General features: G+C 47.2%; 1 protein-coding gene across 1 annotated transcript; it reads right to left on the bottom strand.

Annotated features, from left to right (window-relative positions):
• Positions 1-3,408: 3,408 nt before the first annotated feature.
• LOC142486235 (serum amyloid A-5 protein-like) lies at positions 3,409-8,471 on the bottom strand. The gene is made up of 4 exons (XM_075584872.1): positions 8,287-8,471; positions 7,839-7,982; positions 3,911-4,049; positions 3,409-3,583 (listed from the first exon to the last, which is right to left on the bottom strand). The coding sequence occupies exons 2-4, from the start codon at positions 7,954-7,956 to the stop codon at positions 3,442-3,444; spliced, it is 399 nt and encodes a 132-aa protein (XP_075440987.1). The 5' UTR covers positions 7,957-7,982; positions 8,287-8,471; the 3' UTR covers positions 3,409-3,441.
• Positions 8,472-9,970: the final 1,499 nt, after the last annotated feature.

Genomic DNA, 9,970 nt, shown 5'->3' with positions numbered 1-9,970 from the left:
ATCCATGCGCTCCCCAGGTACACGCCTCCCCGCCGATCCATGCGCTCCCCAGGTACACGCCTCCCCGCCGATCCATGTGCTCCCCAGGTACACGCCTCCCCGCCGATCCATGCGCTCCCCAGGTACACGCCTCCCCGCCGATCCATGTGCTCCCCAGGTACACGCCTCCCCGCCGATCCATGTGCTCCCCAGGTACACGCCTCCCCGCCGATCCATGTGCTCCCCAGGTACACGCCTCCCCGCCGATCCATGTGCTCCCCAGGTACACACCTCCCCGCCGATCCATGTGCTCCCCAGGTACACACCTCCCCGCCGATCCATGTGCTCCCCAGGTACACACCTCTCCGCCGATCCATGCGCTCCCCAGGTACACACCTCCCCGCCGATCCATGCGCTCCCCAGGTACATACCTCCCCGCCGATCCATGCGCTCCCCAGGTACACACCTCCCCGCCGATCCATGTGCTCCCCAGGTACACACCTCCCCGCCGATCCATGTGCTCCCCAGGTACACACCTCCCCGCCGATCCATGTGCTCCATAGGTACACACCTCCCCGCCGATCCATGTGCTCCCCAGGTACACACCTCCCCGCCGATCCATGTGCTCCCCAGGTACACACCTCCCCGCCGATCCATGTGCTCCCCAGGTACACACCTCCCCGCCGATCCATGTGCTCCCCAGGTACACACCTCCCCGCCGATCCATGTGCTCCCCAAGTACACACCTCCCCGCCGATCCATGTGCTCCCCAGGTACACACCTCCCCGCCGATCCATGAGCTCCCCAGGTACACACCTCCCCGCCGATCCATGAGCTCCCCAGGTACACACCTCCCCGCCGATCCATGCGCTCCCCAGGTACACACCTCCCCGCCGATCCATGTGCTCCCCAGGTACACACCTCCCCGCCGATCCATGTGCTCCATAGGTACACACCTCCTCGCCGATCCATGTGCTCCATAGGTACACACCTCTCCGCCGATCCATGTGCTCCCCAGGTACACACCTCCCCGCCGATCCATGTGCTCCCCAGGTACACACCTCCCCGCCGATCCATGTGCTCCCCAGGTACACACCTCCCCGCCGATCCATGTGCTCCCCAGGTACACACCTCCCCGCCGATCCATGTGCTCCCCAGGTACACACCTCCCCGCCGATCCATGTGCTCCCCAGGTACACACCTCCCCGCCGATCCATGTGCTCCCCAGGTACACACCTCCCCGCCGATCAATGAGCTCCCCAGGTACACACCTCCCCGCCGATCCATGCGCTCCCCAGGTACACACCTCCCCGCCGATCCATGTGCTCCATAGGTACACACCTCCCCGCTGATCCATGTGCTCCCCAGGTACACACCTCCCCGCTGATCCATGCGCTCCCCAGGTACACACCTCCCCGCTGATCCATGCGCTCCCCAGGTACACACCTCCCCGCCGATCCATGTGCTCCCCAGGTACACACCTCCCCGCTGATCCATGCGCTCCCCAGGTACACACCTCCCCGCCGATCCATGTGCTCCCCAGGTACACACCAACACTTTTCTGCCTTGTCTCACTCTTTTTCTGGTTTCCTACTGTATCTTTCAGTCATTAACCACAAAGTTATTGTGGTTGGAATACTTTGAGTGATTTTATTTCTGTTTCGAGCACACAATCTCTGTAATAGTTTTCATATACGTGCGCTAAGGGCATAAAACACAAGGAACCTCAATCAAAAAAATAAATAATTTTTCTTTGTCCCTTTTCTACGACCTCCTGCTACATCATGCTCCACTCCTATTACTCCCCCAAAACAATGGTTTCCAACCCCTTTTTTTTAAATGAAGGAACCCCAAGTGAAATTCTGAGGAACCCCCAACCATCTCAAATAGCAACTCTGTGATCACATGCATTGTAAAGTCTTCTGTATTTGATACAATTTGCAAATGACCAGAAAATTGCAGGGAACCCTTTAGGGATTCCCAGGGAACGCAAGAGTTCCCCTGATTGAAAAGCACTTTGCTGATTATATATATATTTTTTTTCCAAAAGGCATCCATCCACAGAGAAATCCCCTCTGCCACACCCACACGCACCCTTCCTAACCTCCTTCTGCCTTTGAGTCCTTTTCTACAGTTGGAGAGGAAAAGTTTCTCTGCTGCCCTTGTCAACCTCTAAAACATGCACCCTCAACCCCCATTCCCTTCCACCTCCTGAAACGTCTCGCTTCGACGATCCCCATCCTCACTTGTATCTTTAACTCCTCTCTTGGTTCTGGTACTTTTCCATCTCTTTTTAAACGAGCTATTCAAAAGAATAACACCCTAGACCGTTTGCCTCTAAACTAATGGAATGAGGGGTTCTTTATATATACAGTACTTCACTTTCTCGGCTCCCATAACATACTTGACCTTCTCCAATCAGGTTTCTAAACTGCATACGCCAACAGAAACTGCTCTCATCAAGGTAGCTAATGACCTCCGTATTTCCAAATCTCAAGGAAATGACTTAATTCTGATTCTTCTTGACCTCTCATATTCCTACACATTCTTGGCTCTAATCATCTGCAGTACTGCCTCCTCCTGGTTCTCCTACTACCTCTTTCATTGCTCATTCAGTGTCTATTGCCAACTCCTCGACCTGCTATAGAACTCTGTAGGTGAACCTCATGGCTTATATATTTTATATTATACACACGAAGGAATCAAACTCAGGACCTTTCATATGCTAGTACCAATTCCTTACCTCTCTACACAACAGGAACTAATCCTGTGGTCATATAATAATTTATAAATTTGAGAGGTTATTGGGAATATTATAAAATAATTTATAAATGATACATTATAATAAAAATAAAATAATAGTTTATAAATTATATCATACAGGAATCGAACCCAAGACCTTTCATTTGCTAGACCAATGCTCTACCGTGTGTGTGTGTGTGTGCGTCTCTGCAGAGAGGAGAGAAATGCAGATGCCGGTAACTCCTCGCGTGGCGAAATATACGCCATCCCGGTTATAACGCGGTATCATTCTGTGTACCCCGAGGACCGTGTTATAACGGGGTTCAGCTGTATATATAATGGTAGACACCAATGTCATTTATATACTGTACTGTGCTATACATACACGCATAGACCCCCACCTATATGCTGTAATATACTGTTGAAATTGTATGCCTCTACTTTTGTTTGATCGTATGGTGCTAGGTGTCTGGCTGTTATATTTTTCTTTCTCAATAACCTGTTGAGGGGCTGCACTCTTAACCTACTATTATACCAACATTTACTTGGCAATATTATTTCTTGACTCTGTAGGGATGATGGTAATAATGGAGTGCAGAGTTCTTGGGAAAATATACATCTGGTGGCTACAGAACCCATGTAGTGACCAAACCGCAACAAATAAATGAACTAAAATAGATCTCTTGGTTTGAATTGAACATTTTGGTGTTTATTGGAAGATTAATATTTCTCAGGCAGTCCTTTAGGTCTGTATTTGTTTGGGTCGCGTCCATCCCTGCCCCATCGGTTCGCTTCTTGGTCCGCCAGGGTGTCTTCTGCCCCCCGGCCACTGACACCAGACTGGAAATTTTCTCTGCCATCACTGGGGAAAAAAGGAAAACTGGTTGAGTTTAAGATCAGGATTTAAGTCTTACGCATTCAGACAAGCCTTCCATAGACCTAGGCAAGATGTTGATCTTGATAGGTTTAATGAGGAGGGGATAGGTTTAATGCGAAGGACTAAACCATGCTGGTCTAGGAACTTTAATGGATGGGACATAAGGAACCCTTCTTTCCCCTGTCTTAGGACAACAGGAGACTGATGCCTGTCATCACCCCAGATATCACCTAAGAGAGCCCAAAACTCTAATATTATTCTTCTAAGAGGCAATGTATGTCCACCATAGAGGATGCATTTGAAACTTCGTACCTTAAAACCTCTGCTGCCCATCTCCCTCCGGACCCTCTTTGAGCTGCATCGTAATTCCCGCGAGCGTGGAAATATTTGTCTGCATCTTTATAATTTGCGTCTCTCATGTCAAAATAAGCTCTTCCCATGTCCCACGACCCTGAAAAGACGCAATGTTATTAGTTAATAAAAATTACTTTCAGAAAACTACTACTAATAAAGCAATGGATTTCAACCCTCTCCACAGTGATCTCTGGTAACACCAAGTTTTAAGAATAACAATGCACCTGTACACAGGTGTGGCTGTATCCAATTTACATATAAATATGTATGTCTTTATTTATATAGCGCCATTAATGTACATAGCGCGTCACAGCAGTAATATACGTGACAATCATATAAATAACAAATAATACAAATAACACATAAAGGGGAGAAGCGCTTCAGACAAAGTAATGATTAGGAAGAGGAGTCCCTGATCCATAGAGCTTACAATCTAATTTGTAGGAGGGCGTTCTGGAAAGTGCGTTTGCAAGGGGCCATGGTTAATGTATGAGGTGTTAATTATCAGCCATGGAGCTACTCATATGCTTCCTTAAGCAGATGTGTTTTGAGGTGTCTTAAAGGTGGATAGAGAGGATGCTAGTCGGGTATTGAGGGGAAGGGCATTCCAGAGGTGTGGGGCAGTCAGTGAGAAGGGTTTATGGCGGGAGAGGGCTTTATATACAAAGGGGGTAGAGAGAAGACATCCTTGAGCAGAACGCAAGAGTCGGGATGGTGTATAGCGAGAAATTAGGGCTGAGATGTAAGGAGGGGCAGAAGAGTGTAAAGCTTTAATGTGAGGAGGAGAATTGAGTGTGTGACACGGGATTTGATAGGAAGCCAGGAGAGGGTGATAATGGTGAAAGGCGGGGTTGCAGACCTGCCTAAGACATGCAGATGAGCATACAGTTGTATTTACATTGGCATATTTGCTTTGCTGTGGAGGGTTTTTGTCACTTTTTTTACTCACCATAACCTAACTCCGACAAACCTATACATTTGCTCGCCCCGGGCGAGTGGATTTAACCCCCGGGCGAGTAAATATTGGCCCAAGCAGCACACGTTTGGTACTAGGTGGCGAGTAGATTTTTTTGTATATATATATATTGTGTATATGTATGTAGAGTAATACGAGCAGAGTGTAATGACCTGTGTCTTTGGCAGAATGGAGGTCATTGGTTATTTTAGTGAGGGCTGTTTCAGTGGAGCAAGCGAGAGAATACAAGACATTCAACAAGTTTAGAGGCAAAAGGCAGGAGGGGGACACGCCGATGATTAGAAAGACGAGGAGGGTTAAGCTTGCTGTTTTTGAGAATTGGTATAAATGCTGTATGTTTGAAGGAACAGGGAAAGGTACCAGAGTAGAGGGAGGAGTTAATGTGTGTGTGAGCATAGGTATTCCAGTAGGAGCAAGAGGTTTTAGGAGATGGGAGGGAATGGGGTCAAGAGGGCAGGTGGTAGAGAGAGAAGAGATCAGCAATGACACGTCCTCCTCCGTGACAGTGGATAAAGAGTCAAGGAAGGCAGGAGGAGAGTTAGGAAGATATGTAGGATGGGAGGAGGATACAGAGGTGATGGCTTGACGTATGGATTCCACCTTTTCCTTGAAATAGTTAGCAAAATCCTGAGGTGAGATGGAGGAAGAAGAACAGGCATCGGAGGGTGGTCTGAGTAGGGAGTCAAAGACAGAGAAGAGTCGATGTGGATTAGACTTGTGCGTTTTGATTATTGAAGAAAAGTAGGTTTGTTTAGCTTGAGAGAGGGCAGAATTGAAACAGGATAGCATAAATTTGTAGTGAAGGAAGTCTGCGAGAGTATGACTGAACTCCAGAGGCGTTCAGAGGAACGTGTGCAGGAACGCAGCATGCACATGTGATAATTTAGCCAGGGTCTGAGGTTCAAAGGGCGAGAACGGCAGAGAAAGCGGGGCATGTAGATCAAGAGAGGAGGATAGGGCAGATTTGTGTTTCCTGACCAGGTTGTCAGGGTCTGGAGCAAAGTTGAGAGGAGAGAGGGAGGAGCGTAAAGTGGACTCAAAAGCTGGTAGGTTAATAGAGCGCAGGTCGCCGCAGAGACGAGGGGTAGATAGAGATGGAGAAAGGGAGAAGTGAGAGAGAGAAAAAGAGATGAGGTGATGGGCAGAGAAAGGGAAATGGAGAAATCAGAGAGATTTTTTTTTTTTTTTTTTTTTTAAGTGAAAACCAGGTCTAGGTAGTGGCCATCCTTGTGGGTGCAGGCTGCAGTCCACTGTTGAAGGCCAAAAAAAATGGTTAGAGAGAGAAAGCGGGAAGCCCAAGGGAGCGAGGGGTCATTAATATGGCAGTTGAAGTCCCCAAGGAGAAGAACAGGAGAGTCAGAGAATGAGAGAGCCAGGGTTCAAAGTGAGTGAGAGAGACAGAAGGGGATGAGTAGAGGTAGGTGGGCGATAGATGACTGCCATGTGGACAGGGAGAGGAGAGAAAATCTGGACAGTGAGAGCCTCAAAGGAGGGAAAAGCAAGAGAGGGAGGAATAGGAAGGGTACGGTAGTGGCAGATAGAGGAGAGCAGGAGCCCCACGCCTCCACCCCTGCCATAAGGACGCAGAGTGTGGGAGAAAGAAAGGCCACCATAAGAGAGGGCAGCTTCCAGAGCAGAGTCAGACTGAGTGAGCCAGGTCTCAGTTATAGCAAATAGGAGCAGAGTGTGAGAGAGAAAGAAGTCATGTACAGAGAGGAACTTGTTAGAAAGGGAGCGAGCATTCCAAAGGGCACAGGAGAAAGGGAGAGAGGAGGGAGGGTGGCAGGGGATGGAAATGAGGTTAGAGAGGTTGACTCCAGGGCTAGAAGTTGCATGTGGGAGGCGAGGACGAGAGCATGTAGAAATAAGGCAGGGACCAGGATTGGGAGAGATATCCCAGAAGCAAGGAGGAGAAGCATGGATAGAAAGAGAATGTGTGAGGATGATTTGTAGGGGTGTGTTTTAGTGCAGGGGGAATAGCTGTGTGGTGTCAGAGGACGCAGGTAAGAAAGGAGTTCATGTGAACTGAGAAGTGGCGAAGGAAGGAGAGGTGGAGATGTATGAATAGAGTTAGAGACATAAGGAGACTGGTAGAAGGAAGTGCATAATTTGAAAAGTGCGTTCAAAGCAAATAAAAACAGTAGTGGTGGCGGCGGCAGCAATAGTTTGGTGCTGAGAAATAGAATGTTGAGTGATGTCCCCGAATGCCGATACTAACGCAGAGCACAAAGGAGATATTTTAACACCACTGCAGGGCACATGATATTAGCAATTAAACCCTGCATCAAATCAATAAATGTATAATTTACTTTTTGAAGAGATTAAAATTGATGGCTAGTTAATTGTTCATAAATGTAATAGCGCGAATTCATTGGAAGCCTTAGCACAGGTGTGGTCAACTCCAGTTCTCAAGGGCCACCAACAGGTCAGGTGTTAAGGATATGTGTTTAGCCACTGATTGGGCTCCCTGTGCGGAAGCAGGGATATCCTTAACACCTGTCCTGTTGGTGGCCCTTGAGGACAGGAGCTGGCAATGCCTGACCTGGCATATTTACCATTATTTGTATTTGTTCAAGTTCCAATTCCAGTATCGGCGTAGCCTTTGCCACGCTATAGCCTAGGGCAGGGCTGTGTGACTGGAGGTGGGTTAATATTATTATTATTGTATTATATATACATATATAAGTATGTTCCAGGACATACTTGAAAACGAGAGGTAACGCTCAATGTATTACTGCCTGGTAAAACATTTTATAAATAAAATATGCGGAACAAACCCCAAAGAATATTAATATTGAACTCCACTTTATCCTCCTTGTCCTTACATGAAATACCCTTGGGGCTGTCATCGATCTCTCGGGTCTCTAGCTGGACAGCCCTGTTTTAAGGTTCTGCCTTTACAGGACTAACCTTGAGCAGCATGCTTCACAAATCTCCCAGCATCCATCACATTTCTTCCAACATCTGCATACCACTGCGCATCGGCAACAGCCAAGGATAACAGAAAGATACAGACGGAGACCTTCATTGCTGACTGTCCCAGTACTTCTTGATCTGCAGGAAAATATGGCTTTCAGATGTTGCTATTAGATATTTTTGCATCAGATTTTACCCATTTATAATAGCGATGGGGTAGATATCTTTCATTGATCTATAGAGTTGCCAATGAACTCTTGATCACCCAAAGATGTCCAGGTTAGGTTTTATAAATTGGGGTGGTAGTTGGAACAGACCAAGTTGGCTGAAAATATCCATGCACCAAACCGACATATTTGGCCGGTCCAGGATTTGACAACCACCACCCCAGTTTCAAAACGTGGACTTGATTGGCACCTATGGCTGGTCAGTAGCAACTTACCAGGGTATTGCTTCCAATAGTACTTCTTGTTTAACGCTGTTGAAGATTTATGTGGGAAGTTTGACCCTTTCACGGCTGGTGGGATTTGCAGGCGGCTCCGGCTATTAAAGGGTTTTTGTTAGCCTGCAAAATACAGAACTCACCAAATGAGATCCTGGTTCCAGTTAGTCTGTTCAGCGATCCACACCGTATCCTATTTATATCTAACTTAACACCCCTTTTTGCGTCCCTAGTTATTCATATGTCTGGTTAATCATTTTGATGCCCAGTATTGACACAACAGACATTTATTTCTCTTTTTTGTAAGTAAACTTCACGTATTCCCAGAAGTAAACACATTTTATCAGAGGCCAAAAATGTACTGCTGGGAAATAGACGAGTAAACACATGGCATAACCTCCCCTTTGCTCCGTGTGCTCCCCAGGTATACACAGATACAGCGCATATTTCATCATGTCGTCCTGTTCTCATTCGTTTGCTTGTTTCCTGCTGTATTTCCCCCTCCTTTCTTATTCAATGACCGTGATTGCAACTCTCTGGGCCCTCCTAACAGAAACTGCACCCCTCAATCTCAGCAATACATCTCAGATACTGTGCACCAGAAAGAATGTAAAACAATCTGAACATTTTCAGGGTCAATATGTATTCAAAAAATAAATAAAATAATAATAATACTGGAAACGGGGAGGTTTTGCGTTTCTGTAAGAATGATAAACACTTAAATGGATCAGTACCAAGAATATGTTGATGTCGGTGCTGAGAGGAACTGGGGCCCCTGTAACATCTGACATGTTGATGGTGTCACAAAGGTGAGAGGCGCACCTGGCATACCTGGGACACATGCTGATGTGAATGATTTAAATATACTTTGCATACCCACATTTGCATATCTCCCAGGTACCTCGGTGGTTTCTTTCCCTCCTCTCCTCCAAAAGTTTATTTTTTTATTTTTATATGGTCTAGATGGGAATAACGACACCTTTTTTAGGTAAGACGTAAATAACAATGGTGTTTAATTCCTGGCGTTAACCTGAACAGCTTTTAGTGGATAAGCCGTGTTTGGCGGAAACCCTTGGGGGTGGTGTGTTGCGAGAAATTAGGGCTGAGATGTAAGGAGGAGCAGAAGAGTGTAAAGCTTTGAAAGTGAGGAGGAATTGAGTGCGAGATGCGGGTTAAGAAGCCAGGAGAGGGATTTCAGCAGGGGAGACACAGATTTCAGAAAGAGCAGAGTGATTGATTCTGGCAGCAGTGTTTAGGATTGATTGTAGGGGAGGCAGGAAGGCCGGACAGCAGGAGGTTACAGTAATCGAGACGGGAGAGAATGAGGGCCTGTGTCAGAGTTTTTGCAGTCGAGCAACAGAAGAAATGGCGTATCTTTGTAATATTGCGGAGGAAAAAACGACAGGTGTTGGCTCCCTTTTGAATGTGAGAGGAGTCGGTTGTGACCCCTGCCTGCTCACCCCCCTTACCTGGTGTCCTGCGTCTTCTGACGTTGCGTTACAATGACGACGCATCGCTGGATGACGCCGACAACCAGGTTAGTGACGTTAGTGAGGCCTCATGCGCACTCCCCATCATTTATTTTAAATGCCTTGGGGAAGAATGCGGGGGCTTCTGTAACTGCCCCCCTGCTCTTCTCTCCCCCCTCCCCCCCCACATACACAGAAAATCTTGCGCGCACCCC

This window comes from Ascaphus truei, unplaced genomic scaffold, assembly GCF_040206685.1.
Source record: "Ascaphus truei isolate aAscTru1 unplaced genomic scaffold, aAscTru1.hap1 HAP1_SCAFFOLD_796, whole genome shotgun sequence".
In the NCBI taxonomy this organism is placed as follows: Eukaryota; Metazoa; Chordata; class Amphibia; order Anura; family Ascaphidae; genus Ascaphus; species Ascaphus truei.
The sequence above is the reverse complement of the archived record's forward strand: the minus strand, read 5'-3'. Positions and strand labels throughout refer to the sequence as shown.